General features: G+C 43.9%; 1 protein-coding gene across 2 annotated transcripts in view; it reads right to left on the minus strand.

Annotated features, from left to right (window-relative positions):
- EXOC6 (exocyst complex component 6) overlaps positions 1-15,768 on the minus strand; it is a 1,799,203-nt gene that overhangs the window by 1,249,609 nt on the left and 533,826 nt on the right. For both annotated transcript variants that reach the window (XM_044056688.1, XM_044056689.1), the window contains exon 6: positions 11,928-12,132. In XM_044056688.1, coding sequence (XP_043912623.1) covers positions 11,928-12,132 — 205 coding nt within the window. The remainder of the gene's footprint in view (positions 1-11,927; positions 12,133-15,768) is intronic.

Below are 15,768 nucleotides of genomic sequence, written 5' to 3' on the forward strand. Positions count from 1 at the left end.
GTGAGTACATAACTTCTAAATCTGAAGTAGGAGATTCATTTGCCTGCAACCTGTGGGACAGAGTCCCCAGCTACCTGAATCTTGGGCGGCCATCATGGAAGGATATTCCGGAGCACCGCGGAGCCAAAGGATGCTCTACCCTAGATGCAAGATCCAACTTATAGTGGGAGATAAAAGTATGAGATGAAGCCCACGTGGCTGCTGCACAAATATCATCTAGAGGAATCCTAGCCTTGAAGGCTGCCGAGGTAGATACTGACCGGGCTGAATGGGCATGAACACCCTCCGGTGCGGGCCTTCCTGAAGCTTGATAAGCCAATAAGATGCACTGTGAAATCCAGCGGGACAGAGAAACTTTAGAAATTGGCTTGCCCAAATTAAATTTTGCAAAGGAAATAAACAACTGGTCGGATTGCCTATGACCAGCCGTCCTGTTTAGATAAAATCTAAGTTGCCTGTGAACATCTAATGAGTGAAGCTTATATTCACCTTTGTTTTCATATTTAGGGAAGAAAACAGGGAGGTTAATGGACTGATAGATGTTTGCTTCAGAAGCGACTTTAGGAAGAAAGGACGGGTTGGTCCTGAGGTAGACACGGTCCGGATGAAATACCAAGTAAGGAGGTTTAGCTGATCATGCTTGAAGCTCTGAAACTCTCTTGGCCGATGTAATGGCTACCAAAAAGGCTGTCTTGTAAGACAAGAATTTGAAATCCACCGTAGCCGCTGGTTCGAAAGGGGGGGCGGTCAAGGCCTGGAGAACCAAAGAGAGGTCCCAAGGAGGAACCGCTTGTTTTACAGGGGGCCTGAGAAGAAAAGTACCTTTAAGGAAAATTTTACACAACTTGGCTGACATAAGAGGGTTAGAGTCATGGCCAATGTGATAATGAGAAATTGCCGCCAGTTGTACTTTGACTGTGGAACTGCTGGCACCATCGTTAAAAAGAGCGGTTAGAAAGTCAAGCACTAAGGGGAGAGGAACCGTGAAGGGATTCAGGCCTTGCCGCTCCACCCACAAAGAAAACCGTTTCCACTTGCTGCGGTAGACCTTCCTAGTGGACGGTTTATGAGCTGCCACCAGAATTGCCTTAACAGGTGACGAAATACCGGGAGTCCTGATCAAGAGTGGAACTGGAGCAGCCAAGCGGTCAGCTTCAGGTTGTCCAGATTCGGAGGAGGTATGCAGGATGGATGGGATATCAGATCCGGAATGGGATCTAGAATCCAAGGAGGATTCACCGAGTGAGACCTTAGGAAGGGGAACCAGATCTGTCGAGGCCAAAATGGAGCTATGAGAATCATTCTGCAACCCACCCGAGAGGCTTTCTGAAGAACTTGGAGCATCAGAGGCAAGGGTGGATAAGCATACAGAAGACCGGGTGGCCAAGCATGCACCAGAGCGTCTCTTGGGAACCTCCGGAGGAGGTATCAGAGCGAAAAAACTGTCGCACTTGGTGTTTGAGGGAGAGGCAAAAAGATCGCACGAAGGAGTTCCCCACCGTGCGAATATGCGTTCCGCTACTTGACAATTGAGAGACCACTCGTAAGGGGTCAGAATGGTGCGACTGAGCTTGTCCGCTAGGATGTTGGACCGACCCGGAATGTGCGTTGCTATTAGAAAGCGGTTGGTGGAGATTGCCCATTCCCAAACTCTCATGGCTTCTCGACAAAGAGGGAAAGACCTTGTTCCCCCTTGCTTGTTGATGTACCAGACCACAGACATGTTGTCCGATTGAATCGCAATTGTTCCCAAGGGAAGAAAGTCCTGAAGTGCTAGCAATGCTAAGAGCACTGCTCTCATCTCTAGAACCTTTATATGCAGTAAGGTCTCTGAATCGTTCCACGTGCCTTGGACGGTCCGGCCCGCAAAATGCCCCCCCCACCCGAGGCGGGAGGCGTCCGTGGTCACCGTGGCGAGAGGGGGAGAAGCACAAAATGGGCGGCCCTCGTGGAGAACTGGGGAGTGAAGCCACCACAAGAGGGACCGCTTGCAAGCCTTGCTGATCGCAATGGGATGATGCATAGGGAGAGCAAGGTAAGACCACTGTACTAAGAGAGTCCACTGTAGGATGCATATTGAGCCTGGCAAGAGGGAGAAGTGCTATAGCAGACGCCATGGACCCTAGAGCCCTCAGGACCAACTCCGCCGGAACAGAACTTGAGTGGAGAATGGCCCGCACCTGGAGCTGCAGATTTTGAACTCTGTCCGCAGTGAGGAAGGCTCGTAAACTCCTTGTGTCTAGCCTGGCCCCTATAAAATCTAAGAGCTGAGTGGGCGCCAGGTTGGATTTCTTTGTATTTATTGTAATGCCCAGAAAAGGAGCAAGATGGAGAAAGGAGTCTCGCGCCACTAATAGTAGATGCCTTGTTGGGGCGGAAAGAAGCCAGTCGTCCAGGTAGGGAAAGACCTGCACCCCCTGAAGCCTCAGGTGGGCCGCTACCACTGCTAATACTTTGGTGAACACCCTGGGGGCTGTGGTGAGACCAAAGGGAAGGACCCGGAACTGGTAGTGACTGGCTCCCAGCCGGAAGTGGAGGAACCTCCTGGTGCGCCTGTCCATCAGGATGTGGTAGTACGCATCTTTGAGGTCTATCGAGCACATCCAGTGATTTTCTCCCAGAAGGGGGAGAATAGATTGCAGAGTGACCATTCGGAATTTTTCTTTGGGGACTGCCAGATTCAGGAGAGAAAGGTCTAGAATTGGTCTTAGTTCCTCCGTCTTCTTTGGCACTAAAAAGAACCTGGAGTAGAACCCTGATCTGATCTGGTCTGGGGGGACGGGCTGGATGGCTCTTTTCTTTAGCAGATGGCCAATTTCTGCCAAAGCGGCCTCCCGTTGACCGGGTGGAACGTCTGGGAGGGACTTCAACTTTGGAAAGTGAAGAAAGGGGATGCGATATCCTCTGGATATGATTTGGAGAACCCAGCGGTCTGATGTTATGGACTCCCATGCCGCTAGGTGCCCCGAAAAACGTCCCCCGACTGCCACCAGAGTGGAGCAGCCGGGCAACCCCTCAGGGTTGCTGCGGGCCGTTCAGAGAAAGGTTCCCTGGACCCGAAGTTTCTGGGAGCCCCTCTGCCTCTAGGGCGGCGTCCTCCCTGTCCTCCTCTGCCACGGAAGGACTGGTTGTCCGGAGCAGGCTGGGACTGCTGCGACTTCCGGAACCACATCTTCTTCTGACCCTTTTGGTTCCTAGAGTAGGGCCTTTGGGGTGCAGAGAAGCGGATTCCGACGGCAGACAGCGTCTTCCCGTCCTTCTCGCTCTGGGTCAACGTTTCGCGAACGGTTTTGCCAAAGAGAGCAGAACCATCAAAGGGGGCATTCGCAAATGACGCTTTGAAGGGCTCAGAAAAATCGCAGTGACGGAGCCAGGCCTGACGTCTAGTGACTAGGCCTGCCCCTGCGGCTCTAGCGGCGCCTTCCGTAGCATGGGAGAGTAGCCGCATAGAGGTATTAGTAACTGACCTAAGAGTGGCCATGCGGGTGGAGTGCAGTACCCTGTCCTCCTCCGACATGGACTCTGGGGGAGATGCAGCATATTCTTTAATGAGATCTCGCTGCATCCTAATGACATGTGCCAAGTAGTTCAGCGCCCTTACCGAGAAGGTCGCTGAACTAAACATCCGCTTCCCCAAGCGGTCCATCATCCGAGACTCCTTGCTCGGGGGATGGACTGAGGGACTCTCCTGAGCAAGTTCCCTCTTGGTGGCCGCCGCCGTCAACATGGCATCTACCGGAGGCCCCTTACTCCAATGGGCACGGTCAGACGGTGGGCTAAGGATCCTATCGGGCCTCTTAGGAATTGGCTCCACGGTGTCCGGTTCCTTCCACGCCCTGGTGGTAATGAGGTCCACCAGGGGTCGGCAGGAGGGGACACCCAAGAGGTAGACGGGCCCGCTTCGAATGCCTCCAAGAACACGGACTCGTCCGAGGAAGACTTGGGGGCAGACCACCCCCCCTTATACGGAGCATTTCCATGATGTCTCCAAATGAGACATCCTCGGGGGTGACCGTGGGGAGCCTTCCCCTTCCTCCAAGTCCGTGTCTTCCGTGAGAGACTCGGGGGAGTCAATGTGCCTCCTTTTGCACGTATGCTTGCGAGGGACATCCTCTGGGGAGCTGTCAGAGGACTCCACGCAAGCAGCAACTTGTTCCATTGGAGCAACTTGGGGCACAGAAGCGGGCTGTCCCAAGGGCCGGATGGTGGAAGCCTGGCCCAGTGCAGAGGGAGCGCGGGACGGAGCCGAAACAAGTGCCGGGGGTCCGGAGACCCTCAACAGGGCCCTCTCCACTACATCAAACGCCGAAGGGGAGCCGACCTCGACTAAAGGATCCGACAATCGGCTCCCCCTCGGATCCGAAGAGTGGATCGGAGCCGGCGCCGAAGCGCTCGGATCTGAAGGGACAGTGCGCTCCGACACAGACGGCGCCGAAGGAGCACTGATCCCCCCGGATCCGAGGCTCGGATCCAGGCTCCGAGAGGTCGGATCCGATGCACTCGAGGGCAGGGTCGGATCCGAAGTACAAAGTACTATCGGCGCCGACCCACCCCCGGCTCCGAAGCTGCTCGGCTCCAGCTGCTCCGAACCCGGATAGCGGGTCGGAGAAGGAGCAATCGGTTTGAAAAAGGGTGTTGAGCTCCCCCCCAGAGGGGGGGGGGAGGCAAGAGCACTCCCATCTGCATCTGGGCCTGGATGAACCTTCGCATCATCCGGTCCAGATCAGCATCCGAAAGGCTATACGTGGATCTCGACGAGGCTACCGAGGTAGGCCTGGAGTGCCTCCTCGATAGCCTCGACGGAGATCGGGTCTCCTCCTCCTCGGGTCCCGGTGAAAAACACACAGGAGACCGGAGCCGAGAAGGAGGAGACCGAGCCGGAGCCGGGAGAAGCCCTTGGCTGGCGGGGCCGAAACAGAGGTCTCGGCCCACCGCTTATGGTGCTTCTCCCTCCGGTCCCTTTTTCTAGCATCCCTCTCCTCCGAACCAGAAACGGGAGGTTGAGTCCCAGGAGGAGGAGGGGGTGCCGCAGAGGGAGTAACCGCAGGCACGGTTACTCCGGAAGGAGCAGAGGTCGGAGCCGAGTCCGGCGGTAAAAGGCCCGCCAAAACAAGCTTGGACCTCCGCTCCTTCAATGCCCTGGGGTTGAACCCTGCACAAATGGAACATCCAGATGTGAGGTGTTCAACCCCCAGGCATCTAACACAGAGTGTGGCCATCAGCTGGGGAAAGCTTATGGCCACACTCGGAGCATTTAGAAAATATAGACTTAGGTTGGTCTGCCATCCTAGTCTAACAAAGAGGTTACCAAATTAAAGTAACTAAACAAGTTATACACACACAGGCCCAACACACACACTCTACGCCAACAGCGAGGGGAGGGATAAAACTTTTAGATTAATTCTAAAAAGAAAAAAATATCAAAGGGGAAACCTACACTTTCACACAAAAGATCAATACCAACTTCAAATTTCTGAAATTTAACAATAAAACTACCACTTAGCTTGAGAGCTTGAGAAACAAATCCAGTCACCATGCGCGGCAAACGAGATCTGAGGTCATGAGGGTAGAGCAGGGCATTATGGGTGAGGGGAGGAGCTGAGAGCTTGGATCCATAGCTGGAAAACCATGCCGGTTCGGATCCGATATCGGATCCATAACCCACAGGTTGCAGACAAATGAATCTCCTACTTCAGATCACAGCATTATACTCCTTGTATTTATTACAAAAATCAATGTCATTTTTTAACAAAGCATCTAATTTACTCACCGAGTTTTGCAACATTTCACATTTCTTGTCATTGTCCCTTGTTAAAATCTGTAGTAACTCACATCCTTGTCGATTAAATAGTGCAACCAAGTCTTTGTGCAGTTCAGAGCCATTTAAAATCCCATTAGGGAAAAGCCAGTACCTTAACCCTTTGGGAACTTGTTCCCTTTTCAAGCATTCCCTAACGTACTGATTTTCTATTTGTAGTGTCTTCATTTTTAAACTGTCCTTTTCAAGGTTGTTTAAAATAAAACTTACAGTACCCTTGGTTGAGGTTTACAGTGTCCGTATGGTGAAACCCAGTCTTGTCTCTGTTGATCCACTCAGTTAAATTGAAATCACTGCTTGTGTTTAACTGAGGACCCATATTGTCATGGCTTTGGCTCTGCGTTCCTGTGGCTGCATTTGAGGCAGAAGTCCCAAGTGTTGCAACATCATTGGTGTTCGTGGCAGTCATGTTGCCTTTAAGTTTTGGGCTGCCTTGCCCTGGCTGTATGCTAAAAAGGGAGTCTTGCGTTGAGGAAATAAAAGTCAACGAACAGCAATTCAAATTGCCGGTTAAACCTTCAAGCTTGTTGCCCAAGCAGACTATTTGGATGTTGATACACCAATAAGTTTGGTTAGTTTGTTAATAGCTGAGGTTAATTCCTCGTGTGTGTCTTTAGTATCCCCCTCCACTCTGAGTGCTGGAATCCATACCGGCAATTGTAGAGAAGCACCAAGTAACAAAAAGCATGACAATGGAGCAGGATACAAGAATAAATGAAATAAATAAAATTTATTAAGCGCTTTCATCAAATATTAGGATTGACTTCTTCAGAATGCCAGACAGTTGGAAAAACCATCCTTTTATACATAAAACTTAAAGCTGACTTTTTATTTTAATGAGGTGTATACTATGACCTTGTTTTTTATCTTTATGTAAGATTTTATAGCAATTTTTTACATTGATACTAGTTACTGCTTGTTTCAAGATACTTGGATTTTTTATTGCATATATTTATTGTTGCACAGACTCGCACACATTATGTTTATATTTTCTCTACTAGAAGTATATAGTTTTGTATTATATCCACTAGCTGGCATTTTTTGTAATTTAGTGTCTGGGTGTATATTTACCATATATATCTTTTACAGTGGTACTAAGTAATGGCTTATTTTATTAAGAAAGAAACAATTTAGAAAATAAGGGAGTCTATGTCTTTAAACATTTTTATGTTTAATTATTCAATTTTATTCAATTAATGACTTAATTGTTTTATGTATAAAAGGATGGTCCTTCCAACTGTCTGGCATTCTGAAGAAGTCAATCCTAATATTTGACGAAAGCGCTTAATAAATTTTATTTATTCTTGTATCCTGCTCCATTTTCGTGCTTTTTGTTATGAGCAGGGTTACTCTCTCTCTCTCTCTCTCTATATATATATATATATATATATATATATATATATATATATATATATATATGAATCTTAAGGATAAATTAAAATTATGGGGTTGCTTTCCAACTGCCACAAAACAGCTGCATCTAAACTATGAACACTACTGAATTTTTCAGTATGGCAATCAAACTATACTTAATAACACATTTTATTTATCTAAGCTTTAATTTTATGATTTTAGAGCCAGTTAAAATTTTTACTCAAGAGCCAGCAAAGCATTTTTTTTTCTGTTTTAGCCAGAAACCATGGTTATGTAAAAAATGTATTGAATGTGCCTCTCACTTATTTTACAAAAAGTCATTGTAGTTTTCCTTACCTGTTTGACAAATAAACACACACAGACAGACATACACGCATGTGCATTCACGGTGATAAAATTCAACACGCGTAAACAAAACAGGATTCATACGAGTTTCGAAGCAATTAAGTGTTTTGACCTACAATGCCTTGTCAATCAATACCCACCCTCAGGACATTCTCCCTTTCATGAGGAGGACTATGCTAGTTACTCCTGGGGTAAATTTGAGGGTAACCACTCAGTCATTCACATTCTGTCTGAAAGATGATAATGTTCTGCATGCTTATTCAACAGCAGTAGTTTACTCCAGAGAAGGAGAAGGTGGTGCACAATGAATTTCTCTCTCTCTTTCTCCATTACATTCTGTTTATCTGCTGGTGTTGATTTAGGTCCTTGGTTCTGGTGTCTACTAAGCTATAAGACATGCAGAAATACAGAAGATCAAGGAAACAGGGTCTCTACTGGCAAATTATAGGAGGCACAGATCACTCCTCAAAAGTCTGTAAGACACTGAGTAAAGAGATACAACTTCAAGCCTCTCTTGGCAGCTCAGGGTCTTTAAGCCTGAAATAATCTAAGAGGATTCTCTACTTGTTTGATAAGTTGTGTGAAGAACATCTAGAAGGAGGTACTGCACTCTATAATTCATCTAATTAGTACTGAATTTAAGGGAACAAAGACACATTCAGATCTAAATGACAGCTCCTTGGCCATTAATTGTGCTAAGTATAATGGTTTTCTGACTACAGGTGACACATGATGATCAAAGGAGAGGGACAAATCAACCCAGGTCCCCCAGTCATTTAGTATCGGAACACCATCTATACTATATGCTGAGTGCAGTGGTTGTTTGCCAAACAAAATGATGCTACACTTTTTCATGTTTAACTTGAACCCATTTTCAGTACATTAGGGTAAGTGCTTTATGAAGGGTACAGGTGTCAGACAGGGGTCTTGACAATAAGACCCAGTTTGCAGTCATCTGGAAACTTAATTAGCCAGAGGCACTGTTTCTCAGTTTGGGAAAAAATAATTAAATGCTGAAAAGGAGAGGTTTCAGTACAGAGGCTTGGGTACTCTGCTAGTTACCTTCACACTTTCAGGTAAGGCACCTGTCATATGAACTATGTCTTTTAGCCAGTCCATTTTACCATGCAAATAGCGAAAACCAGAACGCTATAATTCGCTAATCAACTCACAAAAACTGCGTGTTCAACCAAATAAAAAGCAAGATTATAAAATCTACTTTAATCCATAAAATGTTAACGCGCTTTCACTCACTTAATCGTGGGCTTCCTCAGAACATTCACATAGTGATTCCAACAACATTAAATACCAGTATTTGGCGCCAAAATCCATTTCAAATTCTTAAAGCTGTATACTGTTGCATAAAACAATGCCTACTATATATTAAAAATTCAAAACAAAATACAAAATGTATAAAAATGTTACATATTAAAAAATGTCAAAACATACTTATAAAAATAAATGTGTTAAAATTCATTACATCCATCAAATTCTAACTTTTAATAATGGTTTTACTGATATGTAATCATTCAATCCGGGTGGTGTTGTGGCATCTGTTAGTATTTGCCAACAAGTTTCTTTGTATGCCAACATACTCAAGGTTTCCACCCCTAGGATTACTAACTACTGTTTCTAAAATAGCAAATTTGAAATAACAATTTTCACCTTTGCTGATTATGTGTTTTACCAAAGCATTTTTATGGTCTTTCGTCCTGATACTATATAGGTGCGAATAAATTCTCTGTGAGTTGATTAGCGAATTATAGCGTTCTGGTTTTTGCTATTTGTATGGTTTAGTCATTTCGAACGCTATTTACTTGTTTCTGCATTTTACCATGCAAGGATCTAAAGCATTTAGCATTCTTAATATGCAGGATTTCTATTTGTTAAAGTCAAACTGTAAAAGGTCTAGCCACAATTGAAAAGATCAGTTATGATACATTTCATAGTTCTACAGATCAGGTTCATAAACTGAAAGGTCTACAATTACCAAGGACTGTGGTGGCACCACCCATGTGGAGGAGCATCACACCACTGATGTGCCATAATTCAGGAATAAATTCCTAGCTAAGTTTGGGTGAAACAATTTGCAGACAGGCTCTGTGATGGCATGTTTGGTGCAATTTATTAAGCAACCAAGTATGCTGTCAGCTCACATGGTCTTTGACTGCACCTTCACATGTTCCTTCATGATAATAGGGGGAGTATAAAGAATTTTGAGACGTATGGAGTTTGGATAGATATTTTGGGGCAAAGTTTGCACTAAGTGCGTTTGCTAGCATATTGGCAATATCTGCTGGGTCAGACAGGGTAGTTCCATTTGGGACACATTCTGAGCTTTTGGTATTGCACCTTATTTTCCTAACATAGCTAAAGAAGAACTTAGTTATCTTTAGCTTCAGAAGGTAGCCTATGTTTATGGGATGCTGTACTAATCCTAATAGTATTTTTCCGTTCCCAGATAATATTTTTATACTATCCTTGCTATGAGGAGTTTTGGATTTGTTGTATAATTTAAGGTGTTTTTTCTCTTATAAGGTTGTTTCTGAATGAGAGTGGCTTGTGTTTTACTTTCTCATTGTATTTTGCTCTGGTTTTGACTGGTAAATCAATGCATTTGTCTAAGTGAGCGTAGATCTCCTTTGTGAAACTGACTGCTGTATCAGTATACAAGTTGGTGCTATCACAGATAACTTTTGAGCTTTCATCATATAAATGCATGAGGTTTGTTCTTCTGAAGTCATTAAATTCAGACATGTTGGTTTATGGAGCTTTGGAGTATCTGATGGCAAATGTCACATGTTTATTGTATAACTTAAAAGGGGAAGAGGTAAACAGGGGAATATTGGATGCATCTCCATGAGGACTAGATCTAGATAGAATAATTATGTCCTCCAGTGAGTTTAATAAATATCTGTTCCAGGAAATTTTTGTTCATGTACTTCTGGGCATACCCTATACTGGAGGTATATGTGCTCCAGTTAATTGCAAGGTAGTTAAAAAATCTCCCAAAACAATGTGGTTCTTGTTAACAGTGAGTTTTAATACTATCAGTAATTTAGCACAATCATCTGGCAACACAGAGGGTGACCTGTAGCAAGCTACAAGTTGTTAGTTTTCCATCTTTATGGTGATCTGGAGTTCTGTTTTGGGGTTTCTGGAAATCTGTACATCCCATTATAAATATGATGCTACTACAGTTACCATCAGGTCTGAAGGCATGACAGGCACAAACCCAGGTATGGAGTAAGTGTTTTGTCTAAATTTAAACAAGGGCTTGGCAATTACGCAAACATGGATATGTTTCAGATGCAGGAGAGCCTCAAGGGGTCAGTCAATTTGTTGTTGAGACTTCTGGCATTGAGAAGAATGACCATAATGTGGTGCATATTGGGGTTTGATGAATTTGCTATGTTGGAATGTCTATTAAGTAAACTCTGCCTAAAAAGGCACAACAGAGGCAGCAAAGTCCTTGCCAGTATGTGGAAGCCTTTAAATGAGAGGTGAAGGCCATCTTTGCAAAGCAAGTTGTAATTTCAAATCACTCCCCATCCTGACACATGTTGGATCCCCTTAGAATGACAACTATTTGGCTTACTCATTGTGCATTTAATAAAAGCAATACACGCTATGTGTATGTGCCAGCACAGTCAGTATTAGAAACCAGATCAGTGGTGGTTCAGTAGGGGAGGGAAAGCTTCATCATATATCAAACTATTCTCCATTCTGGAGGGATGCTTAATCCCTACACCTGGAGACAGGATGTGTGTGGGCTCAGATATTATGAAAGGGGTGTGTGTGTGTGTGTGTGTGTGTGTGTGTGTGTGTGTGTGTGTGTGTGTGTGTGTGCATGCGTGCATGTGTGTGTACATGCACCCAACTTAAGGTTTTGCATATGTCTACATCTCTAGTGGAGTGCGTTACAGTGGTGACATTTGGGGCACATTCATCGAGAATGCCACTAACTCTGGAGAGTTTTCACACATATTAGCAGCTCACACTTTTACTGCTTTGGTTAGGCAACCTTTGGTATCCATCCAGGGGATAAGTACATGTCTGCCATTAGGATACTGACTAGTCTAGTTTGAGGTTTTACACATGGCAAAGGATGACTGAAATGAAAATGCACAGCAAAATAATAAAAAACAATCCTACTTCATCTTTTTTCTTTTTATATTCTTACAAGTGTCCTTAACGGGAAAAATATCTCTGGTCAGCCACCTTCTGCATAAGAACAAACAGTATGCATAATGCAATAAAAAATTCTCTTGCTTCACAAAATAAGACACACACCAGACAAAGTAAAAAAAAAAAAAAAAAAAAAAGGTAAAAGTTAATATTTACAGTTGTTGGTAATGTCAGCGAATTAAGCTTATATATGTTGTCTTACCTGTTTCATTGCTGTTTCACCTATTTTGTCAGAATGCTTTCGAATACTTTCTAAAAAGTCTTTAAGATCTGACATAGATGTTTCTTTGATCTCTTGTCTTAGTTTAGGAAGATTTTCAGTCATAATCTGGCAGAAACGGTAATGACTGACCCGGGGCAGATAATCATTTTCAAGCTGTTCCATCGTTTTCAATGCAGAATAGTATCTACAGAAAGTGAATCATACAAGATCAAAACTACAAAAGGAGGAGTTATTCACCTGGAGCTAAGCTGCTTCCAGTTGTATTCATTCACATGCCCAAGCACTCTTATTATCTTACTCCAGCTATATTAAACATGGTTCATACTTTGCACTCTGCACGACCCAACCATTACCCTCTAGGGCAATTCTTTCCAATATCTTTTCACCTCTGTTAAGAGGGCATTCTCTTTCAATTTAACCCATCCATCTAAGACACACGTGCGTGCTTATTTATTTGATAACTCTGTAAATGAATTAGGCCAGAGGCCACTTCTTTGGCCACAACCACAGTTAAAGTCAAAAATAAATGCTACATACTTAAATACATGCAAATAGATGTAAGCAGCAAGTAGCATGTGAAAACTCAGCAATAATGAAACCATACAGCCAACATGCAATATTAGTAATATGAAACTCATAAAACACGAGACAGTACAAAACATGAACAACAACAGTGAATATTTGGAGCTCAGAACAGCCAAGTGTGTTGAAAACAAGTCAGGAATTTAGCTACAGGCAGAAGTAAGTTCTACAATTTATATTAGAATTTAGCTACTTAGGTGTAGGAAACTAGCAGTTAAGGTAACCTATACACAAAACTCAAAAACTAGGCAGGTACAGAGTTTAACTGACTGCATAATGATCAAACAATAAACCATTTTATTTTCATTTTCTTTCCCTTCAATTCCCTTTCCCTTTCATGTCCTCCAACTCACCTTTGTCATACTTGCATTTAAACTACTGAAATTAATAAAAATAAGAGGAGAGTATATTTTGGACAAATGCCCTTACGTGGGGAAATTCCCAAAATGGGCACACTTGTCAAAACCTACTTTACTAGGAGACAAATAAGACTGACAAGTTAGTGACGTCAGTATCTTTAGAAAGTTTCAGTTTGGAAATCAATGCATCCCAGCTTTAAAATGCACGTAATTGGAGAGGTATAAGCTTCAGTTCTAAGCAGACATGCTTCCCTGCCCCAAAAACTTTTTTCTAATGTTCAATGAAAGAAAGACTCTCACCTTCAGTGGCTTTACTGTCCATGGCAAGCAAGTTCTATTCTTTTCAAGTACCCAATAGAAGTTTTTTTTTTAATTAAAAAAAAGAGAATGTTCAGATGACCAAGTCTTTCTCCACTTAGCTCACTCAAAGGATTTCAGTATGTAGCAGTGTTATTTAATTTCTTGTTCCCTCCTTTTGCTGACCATCATGTTCTCAACTTCTCTTATGGTTCATTTGTTCACTTTCACCACTTTCCAAAGCTACATTACTGGTGATGGGCATGTTTCAAGCTGAGGTGGGCCTTCAACCCTGGATATTGTAGATTTTTTCAGTTTTGACCTAATTCTACCATGCCTTCAGTGTTTCCTATCCCTCCACATACTCAGGAGATGCACCTCTGTAACAAAGTGTCAGTGTACATGGTCTCATGCATGGTAAGCATAAGCAGCACTGACCTTTATGCTAAATGTCCGACGAAAATTCTGAGAAGGTACTTAAATTAGCATTATACCTTCCTTCGCCACTGGTTTGCCCCCCAGTTCCTGAGTTGCTAAACGGTACTAGTTCACACAGTAACACAGGCAGGCACTATGACACCACTCCCAAAAGATATATATATTACATTACTTTTGTTGAATGATGTACTATATAGCACAGTGACTAAGTCAGCATAGTGCTAGTATCTCCAACACAGCTCTTAAAATGTCAGCTATGAAACAAGCTAGGGTAATGAATGCTTGAACATCAGAACACTATTTCTGTACATTTAATAACTACATCAAATCCCACTATACTGAAAATGTGCTGAAAGTAAAACAGCTAGTTAGTACAGTTGATACATTCACAACTATTGTTTACAAGGACTGTATTATGCAGACTGCCTGCTTTCAGGCATGACCTTTTAGCAGTGAATATGAACCTGCAGAAACATAAAATGATTCCTTACACAGTGCAATAAAAGCTTATCCAGCAGCATGCCATAATGAAACTACAAACATAACTCAAAAAACAGAACTCTAAAAGACAAACCATTAGAAAGATGACTGACTGCTACCAAAACAGGAAGAAAAAATATAGTAGACTTACTTGTTCTGAGTGGATTCTAAACGACAATAAATGCACTGAACCCACAGACATCGCCAATATCCTGGCAGACAGGTTCAGTGCAAACTTCTCCCCCCCCCTCCCCCCCAAAAAAAGAGCAAGTATCTAACCCGGCAGAGGGCTGCCTCCCAAACATCTCTGATGCTCAGGTGAAGGCTGCCCTCTCCAAAGCAAAAAACACTGCTTCCATGGGACCAGATGGCGTCCCGGGTTGCGTCCTACATGAACTCCAAGAAGAATTAATCCCTCAAATAAAACAGCTGTACAATCTCAGCCTCACTACAGGATATGTGCCCACAGAATGGTGTACAGCAACAGTGGTCCCACTCCACAAAGGTGGAGCCTTTACGGACCCTGGAAACTATCGCCCCATAAGCCTGATTAGCTTAGTCTGCAAGGCTATGGAGAGGATCATCATGGAGCTCATAAACAAAGACATCGGGGACCTACAGACTCTAGATCCTACCCAGTTCGGCTTCAAGGGCAGATCCTGCCTTTTGAACCTGGTTGACTTCTTCGAAACAGTCACCAAAGCCATAGATGAAGGGAAGATAGTCCACAGCCTATCTGGACCTAGCAAAGGCATTTGACACAATACCCCACTCGGGCATCATAGATAAGCTATCCAGCTTAAATATAAACCCCTATGTCACAAGATGGGTCGCAAACTGGCTCAAAGACAGAACCCACAGAGTGAGAGTTGCTGAAGCCATGTCAGACTCGAAACCGGTCAAAAGTGGCGTCCCACAAGGTTCTGTCCTGGGACCGCTCTTGTTCGGTATATACTTTTCCGAGGTACAGGCCAACGTGGGAGGACTATGGCTCACCAAGTTCGCAGACGACTGCAAACTAGGTGCCATAATCAACTCTCCAGCTGACACAAACATCCTTCAAAAAGGTCTCACAGAGATGGATAACTGGTGCCAGAGCCATGGTCTAAAGCTCAATGCCAAAAAGTGTATATTCATACCCTTTGGCAAAAACAATGTGCCCACAAATTACCACATAGGTGGTAACCCATTAAGTACAGAGAAAGTAATTAGGGATCTGGGGACCCAAGTTGATAGCAATCTCTCCTTTGACAACCACATTGCCAAAGTGGTTAGAAAGACCTTTTACATAGCCCACCTCATCATGAAAGGATTCACATCTAGATCAAGAGAGGTAATCGTGCCCTTTTATAAATCCCTCATCAGGCCCATCATAGAATACAATGTCCCTTTTGGGATGTACCTTACCCGACACCTGCAGCAATTAGAAAGACCCCAAAAGTACCTCACCAAGAGGATCAAGGGACTCAAACAGATGCCATATGCTGCTCGGTTAAAAAAAACTCCAGCTCTACTCAGTTGCATACCGCCTACTTCGAGGCGATCTATGCCTGACATATAAAGCTATGTCCAATCCAGAATTAATGGACATGCTCCACCTCAGTAAATCTAAATCCCTTAGAGCCACACACTCGAGGGACTTGAACCTCAGCACTGAAATAAAT

Source organism: Protopterus annectens, chromosome 14.part0, assembly GCF_019279795.1.
Source record: "Protopterus annectens isolate FY-2018-M chromosome 14.part0, PAN1.0, whole genome shotgun sequence".
Taxonomy (NCBI): Eukaryota; Metazoa; Chordata; order Ceratodontiformes; family Protopteridae; genus Protopterus; species Protopterus annectens.